The sequence below is a fragment of the Microcebus murinus genome, chromosome 14 (assembly GCF_040939455.1).
Source record: "Microcebus murinus isolate Inina chromosome 14, M.murinus_Inina_mat1.0, whole genome shotgun sequence".
In the NCBI taxonomy this organism is placed as follows: Eukaryota; Metazoa; Chordata; class Mammalia; order Primates; family Cheirogaleidae; genus Microcebus; species Microcebus murinus.
This window is the reverse complement of record NC_134117.1, coordinates 60,963,898-60,982,092: the sequence shown is the minus strand read 5'-3', so window position 1 is coordinate 60,982,092 and position 18,195 is coordinate 60,963,898. Positions and strand designations below refer to the sequence as shown.

General features: G+C 38.8%; 1 protein-coding gene across 16 annotated transcripts in view; it reads right to left on the bottom strand.

Moving 5' to 3' along the window:
• The window catches only part of USP54 (ubiquitin specific peptidase 54), a 135,478-nt gene that overhangs the window by 57,812 nt on the left and 59,471 nt on the right, over positions 1–18,195 (bottom strand). For all 16 annotated transcript variants that reach the window (XM_076010149.1, XM_076010151.1, XM_076010153.1 and 13 more), the window contains 2 exons: positions 14,810–15,641; positions 9,899–9,991 (listed from right to left, as the gene is read on the bottom strand). In XM_076010149.1, the coding sequence (XP_075866264.1) occupies positions 9,899–9,991; positions 14,810–14,956 (240 nt within the window). In that variant the 5' untranslated portion in view covers positions 14,957–15,641. The remainder of the gene's footprint in view (positions 1–9,898; positions 9,992–14,809; positions 15,642–18,195) is intronic.

The window sequence follows — 18,195 nt, the reverse complement described above, 5'->3', positions numbered from 1 at the left end:
TTGCTGACAGAATCCCAGGCCTTCATGCTCCGTTCAGCAGATCTTTCCCATCCATCCCGCCCCCCCACACACATATCTTACCCTTCCCTCACCAAATAAGGCAGAAAGGTCTAGATTAGTAAACCCATGAAAAAAGGTAAGATCAAAAGTCACAGTATGAAAATCTCTTTCCAATTAAATAGGAGAAAAGTGAGAAAGATCATAAAAGATGGAAGGAAAAATAGAAGAAAAAGGCAAATATCAAAAACTCCATAATTAAACCCCAAGAACTACTAAAAGATTCAATCAACCCAGAAAAGTAGACTGTTTATACGACCTTATGGTCCAGGCACTGTACTAGGCATTGTGAGGAACACCAAGAAGGAAGAAGAGCTGAGCTACTTTCCCAAAAACTCATTCAGCCATGCTAAATACTATTAAGTAAAACCATCACAGATTTAGATAGAGATAGTATTTCTAAAACTTCATGAAAAGGGTAACTTCTGAAGCAGAGTTCTGAAAGGTGATGTGAATTAGCAAAAGGGAAATTGAACACTGCAGGCAAAGTCAATGGCGTTGAAATGTCTAAGAGGTAGGCAAAGCAAGTGCACTATCTGCTATCATAGCTGAAATGGAGACTGCCTGGGATAGGAATGGAGAAGAAAAGAAAGTGTGAAATTAGGTTTTAAAATGTCTGTAATCGGACATTTTTAAGTGATTTAAGAGACAAGTGGGAGCCACTTGAAGGTTATAAGATAGTACCTTCAAAATAGCATTCCAGGGTATTCTTAGGTTAAAATAAATGAAGTGGGGAGATACTACAGATAGAGTGGCAATTTAGGGATCTGAAAAAAAGTACTCTTTTTACAAAAACAGTGGGCAAAAAACTTACTACCAGAAATATCATAAACCAGAGGGGAAGCACAAAGAGAAATGACAATCACTGTGCTGGAATTCAGGCAATTTTCAGTTTTCTTCTTTATATTTCAGTGTGCTTTCTAGAATGGTTATAGTACTTTTCTATATCTTATAACAAAAATCATCATACAAAAAAAGAACAAACATAATGTGTATACATATATAGCCAAAGAATAATAAATGTTCATGTGCCTACCATCCAATTTAAGAAATGGAAAAACTGGCCGGGCGCAGTGGTTCATGCCTATAATCCTAGCACTCTGGGAGGCCGAGGCAGGCAGATTGCTCAAGGTCAGGAGTTCAAGATCAGCCTGAGCAAGAGTGAGACCCCGTCTCTACTAAAAATAGAAAGAAATTAATTGGACAGCTAAAAATATATAGGAAAAATTAGCCAGGCGTGGTGGTGCATGCCTGTAGTCCCAGCTACTCGGGAGGCTGAGGCAGAAGGATTGCTTGAGCCCAGGAGTTTGAAGTTGCTGTGAGCTAGGCTGACAACATGGCACTCTAGCCAGGGCAACAGAGTGAGACTCTATCTCAAAAAAAAAAAAAAAGAAAGAAATGGAAAAACTAAGCATGAGTTTGAGGCTCCCCAAATGGTTACATATTCTTCCCTCAACCTTCCATAGGTAACCACTATCTTGAATTTTGTGAAAAGCATTCCCTTTTTCTCTACAGTTTTATCATACACATGTATCCATGAACAATGTGTTTAGTTTTGCCTAGTTTTGATTTGTATATAAATGGAATCATGGTTTATGTAGTCTTCTGTGACTTGCTTTTAACAATCAATGTGATGTTATTGAGATCAATCCAAGTTGCTGTATATAGCTGCAGGTCACTCATTTCCATTGTTATATAGCACTTTACTATAGGAATAAATCATAATTTTAAAATCTATCTATAGTTAGAATGGGTTGTTTCCATTTTTCTATAAATCACAAAAATATCACCTTGAATATTCTTGAATACATCTTCTGGAACATTATGCATCAAGTTTTCTACAAAGTATATCTACATGTAGAATTGCTAGGTGGTAGGTTATACAGAAATTCAGTTTTACCACATAATGACAAACTGTTTTCTTAAGTAGTAGTATCAATTTATATTCCAACCAGCAATGTATGTAAAGTTCTCATTATTCCATCTTTTTGGTAACACTTAATTTCATCAGATTTTTAAATTTCTACCGACCTAACGGGTATAATTTAATTTACATTATTTATTTATTTTTTTGAGACAGAATCTCGCTTTGTTGCCCAGGCTAGAGTGAGTGCCGTGGCGTCAGCCTGGCTCACAGCAACCTCAAACTCCTGGGCTCAAACGATCCTTCTGCCTCAGCTTCCCGAGTAGCTGGGACTACAGGCATGCGCCACCATGCCCGGCTAATTTTTTCTACATATATATTAGTTGGCCAATTAACTTCTTTCTATTTATAGTAGAGATGGGGTCTCACTCTTGCTCAGATTGGTTTCGAACTCCTGAGCTCAAACAATCTGCCCACCTTGGCCTCCCAGAGAGCTAAGATTACAGGCGTGAACCACTGCGCCCAGCCCACATTTTTTAGATTAGTAATGAAGGTAAGCATCTTTCATATGCTTAGGGATTATTTGAGTTTCCTATCCTCAGGTATGCCTATTTATACCTTTCCCAATTTTCTCTTGACTCATTCGTCTTTTACTTATTTTTTACAGTTCTTCTTCTCAGGAGTTCTATGCTGGATACTTTTATTGGTTATATATATGCAAACATTTTCTCTCACTTTATAGTTTTGTCTCTTTGCTCTCTTCATGGAGACTTTTGACGAACAGAAGTTTTAGAATATTCTGTACTAAATGTATCAACTTTTTTTTTTTTTTTTTGAGACACAGTCTTATTGTGTTGCCAGGGCTAGAGTGCCACATCACTAGCTCACAGCAACCACTAACTCCTGGGCTCAAGCAATCCTATTGCTTCACCCTCCCAAGTAACTGGGACTACAGGCATGTGCCACCATGCCTGGCTAATTTTATGTGTATATATTTTTAGTTGTCTAGCTAATTTCTTTCTATTTTTTTAGTAGAGATGGGGTCTCACTCTTGCTGAGGCTGGTCTCGAACCTGTGAGCTCAAACGATCCGTCCACCTTGGCCTCCCAGAGTGCTAAGATTACAGGCATGAGGCACCACACCTGGCCTCAACTTCTTAACTTTCTACTTTTCATGTTATATTTAATTATTCCTTCCCTATTCTCTGAGGTCATGATAGTCTCTCATATTTTCTTCTAAAACTTACAAAATTTTGTCTTTCATATTTTAGTCCTTAATTCATCTGAAATTCTTATTTTTGATACAGTATGAAGTAGGAATCTAATTTTCTTTTTTTCTTTTTTTTGTTTTCATGTGAATAACCAATTGTCTAAGTACCATTTATAGAAAAGTCCACTCTCTCTGTTGATTCACAGGACAAATAACAAGTTTTCAATATGACTATTTCTGAACTGATTTTGTTCCGTTGGTTTATTTGTCATACTTTATAGGTACTATATTATCTTAATTATTATAGTTTTATAATAATTCTTGATATCTGATAAAGTATGGTGGTCATTACTACTGGTTGGCAAATACTTCTGCTTCTTCCCCCTGTCAAAGATCATAAAAAGATCACATTTCCGACTCCCTTATGGTTCTCTGGGACAAGATGTTAGCTCTGGTCAACAAGCTGTGAGCAGAAGTGACCTGCTGAGCATTTAACTGCCTGCACAAAACTGTCCAGAGATCTTTTTTACCCTCTGGCATAGCAATTAAAAATATTCGAGGCCGGGCGCGGTGGCTCACGCCTGTAATCCTAGCACTCTGGGAGGCCGAGGCGGGCGGATTGCTCGAGGTTGGGAGTTCGAAACCATCCTGAGCGAGACCCCGTCTCTACTAAAAATAGAAAGAAATTAATTGACCAACTAAAAATATATATACAAAAAATTAGCCGGGCATGGTGGTACATGCCTGTAGTCCCAGCTACTTGGGAGGCTGAGGCAGGAGGATCGCTTGAGCCCAGGAGTTTGAGGTTGCTGTGAGCTAGGCTGACGCCACGGCACTCACTCTAGCCTGGGCAACAAAAGTGAGACTCTGTCTCAAAAAAAAAAAAAAAAAAATATTCGATATGCAGCTGGGCATGGTGGCTCACGCCTATAATCCTAGCACTCTGGGAGGTCAAGGTGGGAGGATCGCTTGAGTCAGGAGTTCGAGACTAGCCTGAGCAAGCGCGAGAATCCGTCTCTACTTAAAAAAAAAAAAATAGAAAGAAATTGGCCAACTAAAAATATATATACAAAATGAGCCATGCATGGTAGCGCATGCCTGTAGTCCCAGCTACTCAGGAGGCTGAGGTAGTAGTATCGCTTAAGCCCAGGAGTTTTAGGTTGCTGTGAGCTAGGCTGACGCCATGGCACTCTAGCCCAGGCAACAGAGTGAGACTCTGTCTCAAAAAAAAAAAACTATTCGATATGGTTGTAGCTTTGGAAACTGAGATCCTCAGTGAATATAATCAGTAGTCACAGCTGTAGCTTCCCTATTAACCTGCAGTGGACAAGTAACATGATGAGAAATAAATCTCTGGTATATTTATCACTGAGATTTTACTGTTGTTCCCACAACATAACTTAGCCTACTCTGACTGATTTATAGGGCAAGTCATTTACTTTGTTATTATTCTTCAGGAGTGCCCTATTTTTCACTCTTTGTCAAATAAATTTCAGGCCTGACTGTTCTCAACTTCCAAAAAAAGCCTGATTATTATAGATTAGTACCACCACATTGGGAAACACATGGAAATATTGGAAAAACAGCATTATCTTTAAAAGGTGAAGACATGTATACCCTATGAGCCAACAGTTCCGGTTCTGGGCATGTACACAAAACAAATGTATATACATGTAAACATATACAAGAATATTCTTAGTAATACTGTTCATAAAAATAAAAAAATAGAAAAAATCCAAATGACTACCAGCAGTAGAATGGATAAATAGTAATTTATTTACATAAAGAAATTCCATATATTAAAAGGAAAAATGAACAAAATAGACCTATAAACAATATGGATTGTGAGGCTTGGTGGCTCATGCCTGTAATCCTAGCACTCTGGGAGGCCCAGGCAGGTGGATCGCTCAAGGTCAGGAGTTCAAAACCAGCCTGAGCAAAAGTGAGACCCCGTCTCTACTAAAAATAGAAAGAAATTAATTGGCCAACTAAATATATACAGAAAAAATTAGCCAGGCATGGTGGCACATGCCTGTAGTCCCAGCTATTTGGGAGGATGAGGCAGGAAGATTGCTTGAGCCCAGGAGTTTGAGGTTGCTGTGAGCCAGGCTAATGCCACGGCACTCTAGCCCAGGCAATAGAGTGAGACTCTGTCTCAAAAAAAACAAAAAACAGGCCGGGCGCGGTGGCTCACGCCTGTAATCCTAGCACTCTGGGAGGCCGAGGCGGGCGGATTGCTCAAGGTCAGGAGTTCAAAACCAGCCTGAGCGAGACCCCGTCTCTACCATAAAAATAGAAAGAAATTAATTGGCCAACTAATATATATAATATAAAAATCAGCCGGGCATGGTGGCTCGTGCCTGTAGTCCCAGCTACTCGGGAGGCTGAGGCAGCAGGATCGCTAGAGCCCAGGAGTTTGAGGTTGCTGTGAGCTAGGCTGACGCCATGGCACTCACTCTAGCCTAGGCAAGAAAGCGAGACTCTGTCTCAAAAAAAAACAAAAAAAAAAAACAATATGGATAATCTTATAAACATACTGATGAGCTAAAGAAAACACACACACACACACAAAATTTACATAGAATGATTCCATTTATAATGAAGTTTCAAAAACAGTAATGTAAAGAATGGATTACATAGAAAGTAAAACTTATTCGTATCTACCTCATATACTTCGCTGCTTTTTTTTTCTTTACTTCTTTGCTTCTATAAAAGTTTTTTAAATTGCATTTTCTGTTTGTTGCTAGTTACAGAAATACAACTGAAAGTTACACCTTCATCTTATATGTAGCAATATGCTATACTCTTTTTTTCTTTTTCTTATTTGAGACAGAATCTCGCTCTATCACACTAGATAGAATGTAGTACTGTCATAACAGCTCACTGAAACCTCCTGGGCTCAAGTGATCTTCCTGCCTCATCCTCCCAAGTAGCTGGGATTACAGGCGCACACCACGTGAACACCTGGCTAATTTTTCTATTTTTAGTAGAGATGGGGTCTAGTGAGGCTGGTCTCAAACTCCTAAGCTCAAGTGATCCTCCTGCCTTAGCCTCCCAGAGTGCTAGGATTGCAGGTCTTATACTCTCATATTGATTCTTCTGATTTATCAGTAGATTCTTTGGGATTTTTTAAATAGACATATCATCTGCAAATAATGACAACTATTTCTTCCTTTATAATCTTTATATTTTTGTTATCTTATTCACACTGACCAGAATCTGGTTCAATGTTGAGTTGTATTATTTTCCTATTCTATAAAGGTATTTTTTAAGTGGGGAACAAAAGAGACAACCTACAGGAGGATCTGAGTGCTAATGATCCATCCCAAGTTGACTCCTTCATACATTAATCACCACTTCCCTTTTCTAAGGAAATGAAGCCCACCAGCCTGGATAAAGGAATATTTCCTAAAAACTATAGCTATTCGAACAATTTAAACTTCTTATCTACTAAGACCAAGCCCAGCTCTTCCACATTTTCAAATTAATCCATCTGTATTGCAAGTCTATAATTTTTTCAAATGAAGTATACTATATATATTTTGTTGTTGTTGTTGTTGTTGTTGTTGCTTTGTGAAGAGACAGGGTCTTGCTCTGTCATCCAAACAGGAGTACAGTGGTGCAATTATAGCTCAATGAAGCCTGAAATTCCTAGGGTCAGGCAATCCTCCCACCTGAGCCTCCCAGGTAGGTGGGACTGCAAGCATGTGCCACCATGCCCAGCCAAGTATATGATAATTAAAAGAATGGAAACAATGCCATCTAAAATGTGAAATTGTGCCGGGCGTGGTGGCTCACGCCTGTAATCCTAGCACTTTGGGAGGCCGAGGCAGGCGGATTGCTCAAGGTCAGGAGTTCGAAACCAGCCTGAGCGAGACCCCGTCTCTACCAAAAATAGAAATAAATTAATTGACCAACTAAAAAAAAATATATATATATACAAAAAAAAAAAATTAGCTGGGCATGGCGGCGCATGCCGGTAGTCCCAGCTACTCGGGAGGCTGAGGCAGTAGGATCGCTGAGCCCCGGAGATTGAGGTTGCTGTGAGCCAGGCTGACGCCACGGCACTCACTCTAGCCTGGGCAACAAAGTGAGACTCTGTCTCAAAAAAAAATAAAATAAAATAAAAAAATAAAATAAAATGTGAAATTGGCTGGGCGTGGTGGCTCACGCCTATAATCCTAGCTCTCTGGGAGGCTGAGGCGGGAGGATTGCTCGAGGTCAGAAGTTCAAAACCAGCCTTAGTAAGGGGGAGACTCTGTCTCCACTAAAAATAGAAAGAAATTAATTGGCCAACTAAAAATATATAGAAAAAATTAGCCAGGCATGGTGGCACATGCCTGTAGTCCCAGCTACTCAGGAGTCTGAGGAAGGAGAATCACTTGAACCCAGGAGTTTGAGGTTGCTGTAAGCTAGGCTGACACCACAGCACTCTAGCCTGAGCAACAGAGTGAGACTCTGTCTCAAAAAAATTAAAAAATTAATAAATAAATAAAATGTGAAATCTATACAAACTAGAGCTTAATTATATTTAACATTTATATAAGCATGGATGGATTGAAAAGGACTTTAGGGAAAATAATCAAATCTTTAATATACTCTCAATATAACAAAAGAGTCAGTGAAGGAAAATAAATCTCTTGGTTAGATCAGGCAGTGATGTACAAAGTAAAGTACCAGAATTCTAACATATCCCCAGAGTTATCAAGACCCAAAATACAACCTTTGATCCCCTAAGCCCATTCACCTATCCATCACAAGCAACTGCTTCTCTGAAAGGGTCCCAAGATGTCTCCTCAGCCCCAAGGGGCTGAAAAACAATTTCTCTTCTGTACTTCAGTGTCTCAGAGGTTGTACCATAAAGTCTAGTGGCTGTTTTTTCCTATCTCTGGCTTACATAATAATACTGATTTATATTAGAGTTACAATTTGTCCTTCTGAAAAATGAAACATACATAACAAGAATATGGCAGCCAGTTCTCCAGGGTCCTACCTGGGTCAACGTAGAGTGTAGCACAGTCCTGACTAGTCATAGGCATGGACATGTCAGAGGTTATACAATTTCTATCATCTCTTCTTAGTACAGATTAAGTTTCTAGTTTCAGGAAGTTCTTCTACCAGAGATTTCTCCAGGATTCACATGTCCCTAGTAAATTATCTCCCTAGCATGGTTTTAATGCCATGAATCAGATCTCCCTTGGACTTATTTACCAAGGAGCCACTGTGTTTCTTGCTTATCTAAGATTAGATACTCAATGTATATTTCAGAAAAATTAGATCAAATGCACTTTTTGGATAGGCTTCTGTCTGAATAGGCAGAGTAAGAAATGTTATAATCACCTTGTAAAATATTTTGGTTTTATTAAAATTCATATTTGAACTCCCCAACTAACCAATAATTTATTTATATTGTATGTTTTGTTATAAGTTACAATAGTTCCAAACAAAAGGTGGGAAGAAAAAGATATTTGTAGCTGGTCACAGTGGCTCATGCCTGTAATCCTAGCATGCTAGGAGACCAAGGTGGGAGGATCTCTTGAGGTCAGGCATTCAAGACCAGTCTGAGCAAAAACAAGACCCCATCTTTACTAAAAATAGAAAAAATTAGCTGGGCGTGGTGGTGTGTGCCTGTAGTCCCAGCTATTCAGGAGGCTGAGGCAGGAAGATTACTAGAACCCAGGAACTGGAAGTTGCAATGAGTTGTGATAACACCACTACACTCTAGCTGGGAAGACAGATGGAGACTCTGTCTCAAAAAAAAAAAAAGATGTTTGTGACCCAAGTGGCAAAAAGTTCAGTAGACTTACTTATCTCTTTCTAAAGATATCTGCCTATCGTGGACTTAAAACTCCAAAGTTATGCTGGTCAAAAAAATGTTTTGAGTCAGTCATTGCAAATATCCAATTTAACTGGGAAATTCTCCTAGAATTTTGGTCACGATTCCTACTTGAAGATGTAAAAGCAACTAAATTAAACATATAAGGATCACATCCAAGCATCCCTGTAACAAACCAAGAATTCAGACTTTATAAGACTGAAAAATTACTGTGGAAGCTTACTCAGAAATCAGGCAGACTCATCCAAACACAAATAATCCATTATATGTCTAGACCAAGAAAACAAAGGGATGCTACATATTGGGAAAACAGATAAAGCAAGAGAGAATTGGCCTGTTATACATCATACATAGTTCTTTCATTAACAGCATACCAGAAATCTCTCACTTTAGGCCATTTTCTTTGACTCTAAACAAATCCCTGGTTTTATTTTATTCAGAAATTCAGACAATGCATTAAGTGGGAACTGGTATAAAGAATCTATTAAATGTAGTAATGGGAAACATTAAGGAATGGGAAAATAGGAAATATTTAGTACTGGCATTTCTCAATAGGAAGAGTTTGTTGCTAAACTTCGCTTTAACTAACAATAGTAAATTCCATTAAAAACACTTAGTTGTCTGTTCTTTTAAAATGAAAATTTAGAATTAGCTTCTCAGAGGGTAAATATTCAAATTAGAAGCACACTTAAATAGTACCCTATCACATGAACTAAAGCTATAAAAGCAAAAAAGTTTCAGAAAAAGAGATAACCCAAGCCAAGTAATAATTCTCTGAAGCAAGCAAAAATAATCATATTCATTTTTGCACTAAACCACAAGCAGGTAATTCAGTAATAAATTCTTTAACATCACCCCAATTAACCAAACCACCTAAACTGACCATTTGGCAACTTAAAGGTAGTGAGAAGAAACAAATTTGAAGTACTTACTTTGAGAGCACAAAAGATGCAGGAATCTCCCATGCACTTATGAGTTGTAAGCTGCCTAAAGCTACGTCGGAAGATGTCTAAGTGCCACAAAACCTGGCAAAAAAGGGAAAATACTTCATTACTCTATGAAGAGGTACCATTTAATTTTAAAGTAAAGAGTTCAAGCAAACATAGGTAATGAATGCAGAAAATATCTTCATTTCCAAGAGAAAAGCTCATTCTAGTATGTTAAAACAAATGTCAAAAAAGTGAGGTATCAAGGGTAATTTTAACTGGAAACCAGGGGGAGGGAAGGAACTAAGCAAATTGTGGGTAAGCCATCCTGCTCCTACCTGGTGTCTGTATCGGGATCACCCAGCACCGTGTGCCAGTGCCTTTCCTTCACTGCAGATGGAGCCCAACCTTGTCCACCTGGGTGAGGAGACCCTCTGCCACCCCAGGGGTAAACCTTAAAGAAGGGGTCTTGAAGAGCCCAAAGGACACTCACATGCTAAGGTGTCCATTTTAAGCATCTTAAAAGATTTTATTTAATAAAAATAGCCCTTCCCTTAGTGCCACCAATGGCCCAGTTCCATCCATTCTGAATGGAAAAGCGGAGACTGCCAGCACTTTCCTCGTCTTCCCTCTGTCTCTCTGATGTGTCGTCTCCTCACCCACCCTCCCATCCCATCCGTCCCACTATTGTGGATGGATAGCAGAGGGCACCATGCAGTCCTTCAGGCAGTCCTGTGTGATCCCATGATCAATTTGTTTTTTTAACTGTCCTTCCAAACCAGTGGGTGTTTGGAAATTAGGGAAAAAATTCAGTTCTCATCAATGGTTGCTGTTATAGTTAAATCAATAAAGATCTCTTGAGTATCAAAAAAAAAAAAAAGTGAGGTATCTAACAAGAATGAATGGCCATATTCTGGGATATATATTAATTTGATCATAAAGTGAGGGTCACACATAAAAAGATGGTAAACAAACATCAAATGTGATCCTGAAGACGAAATTTATGGGTTAAAAGCTACAGAATAAGGATTTATTTTAATGGTCCACACAAGAAAAGCAAGATTATTTTAAAATTTATATTAGAAGCTTGAATCATAGTGTAGAATTTTGTCTTCATTTGAATTCTCAATTTTTGGACCTTTCTGAGAGAGGTGACCTCCTTAAGTCAATAGGATAAAAAATCATAGTGATACCAACAGTTATAAATAAATCATAGTCATAGCTCATACCCTTAATGTGATGGATAAGAATGGTACTTTGGGCTGGGCATGGTGGCTCACACCTGTAATCCTAGCACTCTAAGAGGCTGAGGCAGGAGGATCGTTTAAGCTCAGGAGTTCAAGACCAGCCTGAGCAAGTGCAAGACCCCATCTCTACTAAAAATAGAAAGAAATTAGCTGGACAACTAAAAACATATAGAAAAAATTAGCCAGGCATGGTGGCGTGTGCCTGTAGTCCCAGCTACTGGGGAGGCTGAGGCAGTAGGATCGCTTGAGCCCAGGGATCGAGGTTGCTGTGAGCTGGGCTGACACCATGGCACTCTAGCCCGGGCAACAGAGTGAGATTCTGTCTCAAAAAAAAAAGAATGGTACTTTGGTACTTTACTTTTGTTGTCTTCCTCCCCAAAACCCATTACCCCCATCTAATCATGAGAAAAACATCAGAAAAATTCCAATAAAGGGTGGGTCATCCTACAAAATACTTGATCAGTATTCTTCAAAACTATCAAGGTCATCAAAAATAAGAACATTCTGAGAAACTAGCACATGACCAATAAATGTAAACATGGTAACGTGGATGGGATCCTGGAAAAAGGGACACCAGGTAAAAAACTAAAGAAATATGAATATGGAAAAGCACTACCTCTGGAGCCCCAGATCACAGCATAGCTCTGGAGCTTCATCTTACTTAAGTCTCAAGATACATACTCTAAAAGGTTTGGTTTCTTTTTTTTTTTTTTTTGAGACAGAGTCTCACTCTCTTGCCTAAGCTAGAGTGCCGTAGTGTCAGCCTAGCTCACAGCAACCTCAAGCTCCTGAGCTCAAGCAATCTTCCTACTTCAGCCTCCTGAGTAGCTGAGACTACAGGCACATATCATGACGCCCGGCTAATTTTTATATTTTTAGTAGAGACAGGGTCTCATTCTTGCTCAGGCTGGTTTCAAACTCTTGAGCTCAAGCCATCCTCCCACCTTGGCCTCCCAGAGTGCTAGGATTTTTTTCTTTTTAGAGACAGGATCTTTGTTCTGTCACCCTAGCTGGAGTGGTAGTCGTATAATCATGACTCACTGCATCCTCCAACATCTGGGCTCAAGTGATCCTCCTTACTCAGCCTCCCAAGTAAGATACATACCACCATGCCTGGCTAATTTTTTTATTACTTTTTGTAGAGACAGGGTACCACTTTGTTGTCCAGGCTGGTCTCGAACTCCTGGCCTCAAGTGATCCTCATGCCTCAGCCTCCCAAGGTGCTGGGATTACAGGCATGAACAACCATGCCTGGCCTCTAAAAGTCCTGTGAAACAGACTATGCCTCCAACTAAATAATCCCTTTTTTCACAAATGTAATACATTCAACACATCTGTGGCAAACAAAGCTTTCATGGCAAAAGTCAGAATATTAACTCATAGCAATAATTATTTTCAACACGTAATATGATTATAGTAGGTACTCTAAAACCATCAATGCTTCAACCTGGAAGTATGGAAAACAGAAATATGTATGTATGTATATATATATATGTTGTATATGGCACATATAATTATAAATTAGAATACTTTATATACTAATAAAACATTACTAAATAATTACTAAATATTACTAAAATAATTTATATACTATATAAATTAGAATGGAAAGTCATAAATATTATTGTTTCAATTGACAATATAGATAGAACATATAGAGAGAAACAGAATTACAAAAACCTGAACTATGGCCAGGAAGAAGGTAAACACATACATCTATAGTAATACTTTATTTTGCCTGCTTCTAAATTACAAAAGATTTATCAACATATCAAGTCACTCAAAAACGTAATGTATATCATCTTGGAAAAAAACCTAACCAATCTCCCCAACTACGTGAAATTTGTGGTAGTAATTGGGCAAAGTAGCTAAATTCTTTCTATAGGTTTGACAGCACAGGATTTTTAAATGTTTTCAAATAAAAACTTGAAAACAGAAAGATGAAACTTTTTTTTTTTGAGACAGAGTCTCCCTCTGTCACCCTGGCTAGAGTGCAGTGACATCATCATAGCTCACTGCAACCTCAAATTCCTGGACTCAAGCCAACCTCCCCCCTCAACCTTCCAAGTAGCTGGAACTACAGGTGTATACCACCACCCCTGCTGATGTTTTCTATTTTTAGTAGAGACATGGTCTCGCTCTTGGTCAGGCTGGTCTCAAGCTCCTGACCTCAAGCAATCCTCCTGCCTTGGCCTCTCACAGTGGTAGAATTACAGTCATGAGCCACCACACCCAGTTGAAACTTTTATTACATAGATAAGCTTGGCAAGATTCTTGTATTATGAATGAGGAAACCCAGACACTATTACCTGTACAAGGTCACACAACTAGACTATAGAAGGCTAAAACTAGAATCCAAGTCTCCTTATTCCCAAGTCCAATGCTCTTTATACCAAATATACATTATCTTGTCTTCTCTCATAGTAACCTATTTTCTCATTACATCTGAGAAGTCAGTCAAGCTAATATTTTACCCAACTATAATTACCTTGGGTGGCAAATTTCATTTACTTTTACTCTGAAAAGCAAAAGGGGAAAATAATTACTTGAAAGTTAGGCCAAGAGAGATGAACCTAACACTCCATGGGCCTGACTAAGCAGAACAAACAGACAAATAGGAAGCTTTGGGATTATGAGACCAGTAAAATAACAAGCAACAGCAAAAAGGAAAATCTAGGGTAGATAATCACCTTAAAGGAATTTATTTTCCTCTAGCTCTGTTCAAGCATATCTGACTAGACACCAATCCTAAGCCAATATAGGAGAGCTCAAAAAGAAGAGATGAAGAAGCGGACAAAGACCAGATTCCATTCAGTGTGTGGGTTAAGAGCCTAAATATTATGAGACGAGAAAAACATACCTGGAAGTCTCTGACTTGTAGAAAGAATTTTGCTTTCTATACTAGAGAAAAGCAACGAGAGTGATAAGACACCTTGATCTCAAAAGGAAAAAAAGGAAATGGTAAAGTCAGTTCAAGAAAAAGTTGATAAACAAGTAGAAAGATCACCTGGTACCTCCCTTTAGGCAGGTAAATAATAGTTATTATTTATTTCTCTTATTATCTTTAATCCTCCTTTTTACAAATGAAGTAATTGAGATTCAAAGAGATGAAGTGTACTGTACAACTTTACAAAGTTTAAAAAAAAATTAAAAACAAAAAAACAGGCCGGGCGTGGTGGCTCACGCCTGTAATCCTAGCACTTTGGGAGGCCGAGGCGGGCGGATTGCTCAAGGTCAGGAGTTCGAAACCAGCCTGAGCGAGACCCCGTCTCTACCAAAAATAGAAATAAATTAATTGACCAACTAAAAATATATACAAAAAATTAGCCGGGCCTGGTGGTGCATGCCTGTAGTCCCAGCTACTCGGGAGGCTGAGGCAGTAGGATCGCTGAGCCCCGGAGTTTGAGATTGCTGTGAGCCAGGGTGACGCCATGGCACTCACTCTAGCCTGGGCAACAAAGTGAGACTCTGTCTCAAAAAAAAAAAAAAAAAAAAAAAAAAAAACAAAGAGATGAAGTGACTTGCCTAAGATTATACAGATAAACTTAAAAAATGACCTCAGGTTACTGACTTCAGAGACTGTCAAGTATAATATTTAAAAGAGTTATCAGAAATACAGCATTAGCAATTAAAAGTCAAAACTCACCAAAAAGAAAGAAATTACCCTTACCTGCAGGGCACTGTTGAGGAAACAGCTGTTTTGTCCTGGCTCATTGCTGAGGCCTTTGCTGGGGGCTATGGAGGTTGAGCTCCGAGGTGCAAACATCCCTTGGACACTACCACGGCCCCCTGAAAAATAATTTCTCTTCCAAGACATTATTGTTCACATTTAACCCAAAAACGCAGAGAAAGTCTTATATCTTTTTGGCAGGCAATTTCTGTCTGCTGAATTCTCAAAAGAAAGAGAATGCAAAATTTAGTGAATTTATGTGGAAAGTCTTTGAGTTTACTGTCTTCCAAACATCATATATGTAGTTCAAGGTACTCGAAATATCCTCTTAGATCCAAATGACAGAGCCATCCCTCACTTGTTCCAAACAATCCCCAAAATGTGACACAGCACAGGACTAATGCAAACAGTATTGCTTCTCTCTATTTTTCTTGAACTGCCTCCATAAGGTCCTGGTGCACTGGATGTAATCCTCAATGCCAACAGCATCCAGGATCAGGTGAGATGTATTCTTCAGTCTTGTTAATAATGCTTTTTGTGGACTGAAGATTTTTCCAACTGGAAGGAGACGCAGGCAGATAAGCAGGAATCCAACATAACCCTCCTCTCCCACTACTGCCTTGTCCCATCATCCTCTGAAGTAAAAATTCAAGTTCTGAGCAACTGAAAAAGACTCCACAAAGCCAAGAAGCTTGTTTGAATTATCTGAGGTTTTGTTGAGGTTTTCACTGCTTCTTTTTAATGTGCCCCAAACTTTTATCGTCTCATCCAGATCTTCAGAACGTCTCTTCTCTTTTCTTCTGGGACTAGAATAGCCAGCTGTGTCAGAGAACTTTAACAGAAAGAAAAAAAAATCAAAAGCTTGCGTCACTTAATGACTCTACTGGCTTTGTCTGTTCTGCCAAGATCAACGTTGCCTCACCTCTCACTATAAACTTGAAACCTTGGCAAACAATGCCAAAAAAAAAAAAAAACTATAACAACAACAAAAGAGAGAAACACTCAAACTAGAGAGGCAAAAAAAAGGCTATGAATAACTTTACTTTTGGGGAAACTTCTCTGAAATTTTCTTGAAGGAGAAGAAAGTTGATCCTAACAGAAATAAAAACCAAATACAAACTTTTAAAACAAAACAAAAATCACTAAGTATGCACACACCAAATTAGGAATTGAAACAGTTTTCCTTTGGATGTTGTGAATAAAACACTTTTTAAAAGGTGTTTTCCAGTTGTATGGTTATGAAAACCTGCTTAACGGTAGAAGGGCCAAATTAGGAGTCTAAACTGTTTTGAGCAAAGACATCCCATCCCAGAGAAACACTGACGGTGAGTAACTCACATGTCCTTAACATCTAGTCCAAGAGAACTAAATCTACTTCTGCCCTATTTGTTTGTTTGTTTAATTTCTGCCAGAGGATCAGAAAGACAATGTGGGTTATAAATCACTTAAATCCCCAGATTATTATATGAAAGGGGCTCACAATCAGAGGCGATCCATTGACCAACTTTAGTTTTCAACTAATTAAAATGCCAGTGAGGCAACAGGGAGAATATCAAAGCAAGCACCTTTTCTGGAAGGAAAGCACCTTATCTCCAGCTTTAAGTTTTCCTGTAAAGCTGCCTTGTCCGCATAAGGAAAAAATTAAGAATATTAAGTGCTAAATTTGGTTTCTAATAGTTCCTCAAACTTCTCCTTTCCTTCCCACCATCATATGCACCACCTAAAAAAGCAAAATGTTTTAACATCTTTATCATTCTCTGGGAGATCACCTAGCATCATCCACAGTGTGTCCAGTGGAAAAACTGAGGCACAGGAGTATTAAATGGTTGCATAAGACTGTTCTTTCCCTTCTCTAAATTCCCAGACTATTTATAATCTACATGTCACAATTAAAGTATTTGATTATACATTATACTGCCATATTATTCTGTTTTTATTATTCTCTGTTTTATATGGTATCAGTCATAAATCCTGAATTTGACTACACAAAATGAAATAGTAACTAGTGCCAGGCATGTGCTAATCATTATATTTACATTCTTTATTTATTCTTCATAACAGCCCTATCAGGTAGGTATTAATGGTTCCATTTTACAAAAGAATAAAGTGAGGCATAAAGACATTAACTTGCCCACTTCAAAGATGGTTAAGTTGCAGAACTAGAATTATTTACCTATTACCCACTGTGATTAAATTATGTATTTTATTATTCTATTCCAGAAGCTCCCATCACAGTGGTAGTTATAAGGAGGCACTCAATAAATACTGCCTCATAATTAACATGACACCAGGAAAGAACCCATATCTCCCACACAGACAACAAGACCCTCACCTCTCTACACACACCCTCATACACACCCGACTTGACGTTGCTAAGCAACTTCCAACAAGCCATTCAGCATTCCTTCAGCTCAACTACTGCAAAGGAATGACAAGTACCAAGCCTCCACTTTGCTTGTAGCCAAAAAGACTTGGCAGGCAGGTGGAGTTTCCAGTATCCACATTAGGAGCTTACTGAAACTCAGCCTGCCCTATGACACATACCTCTGAGTACAGGGAGCAAAGGGAAAAAAAGGCAGTAGCAGAAAAAAGATTCCCAGGCTCTGAATGGCAGCATTATTGTAGGGTAAGGCAATAAGTTCTCACACCTGCTCTAGGTGTGTCAGAAACTAGAGGTAAAAGCCAAAAAGAACAAAGGTAGAGGCAGTAACAAATGGTCCAGAGAAAAACAGATGACAAAAAACTTCTCACTTAAGTTGTAGGTCCAGCATCAAACAACATAATCCTTCTAAAATGCCATCTACTGAAGATGAGAAAGAAAATCATAATTCTATCTATATATTGCTCTAATGTCTAACTTGTTATATAAAAAGAACTTCTTAGGCAATACTGAAGTATTTAGGTATAAATGAGCATAATGTCTACAACTTACTCTCAAATGGTTCAGGAAAAAAAAAATATATATATATATATATATATATACACACACACACACAGTCATACTGTACAACATTTCAATCAACAATGGACCACATGGTGGTCCCATAACATTATAATGGAGCTGAAACATTCCTATAACCTACTGATGTGGTAGCCATCCTAATGTCACAGTGCAACATTACCCACATTTGTGGCAATGCTGGTGTAAACAAACTTATTGCACTGCCAGTTGTACAAAAGTATAGCACACTGGGTGCAGTGGCTCACGTCTGTAATTCTGGCACTCTGGGAAGCCAAGGCAGGATCGCTCAAGGTCAGAAGTTCGAAACCAGCCTGAGCAAGAGTGACACCCTGTCTCTACTTAAAAATTAGCTGGGCGGCCGGGCGCTGTGGCTCACGCCTGTAATCCTAGCTCTTGGGAGGCCGAGGCGGGCGGATTGCTCAAG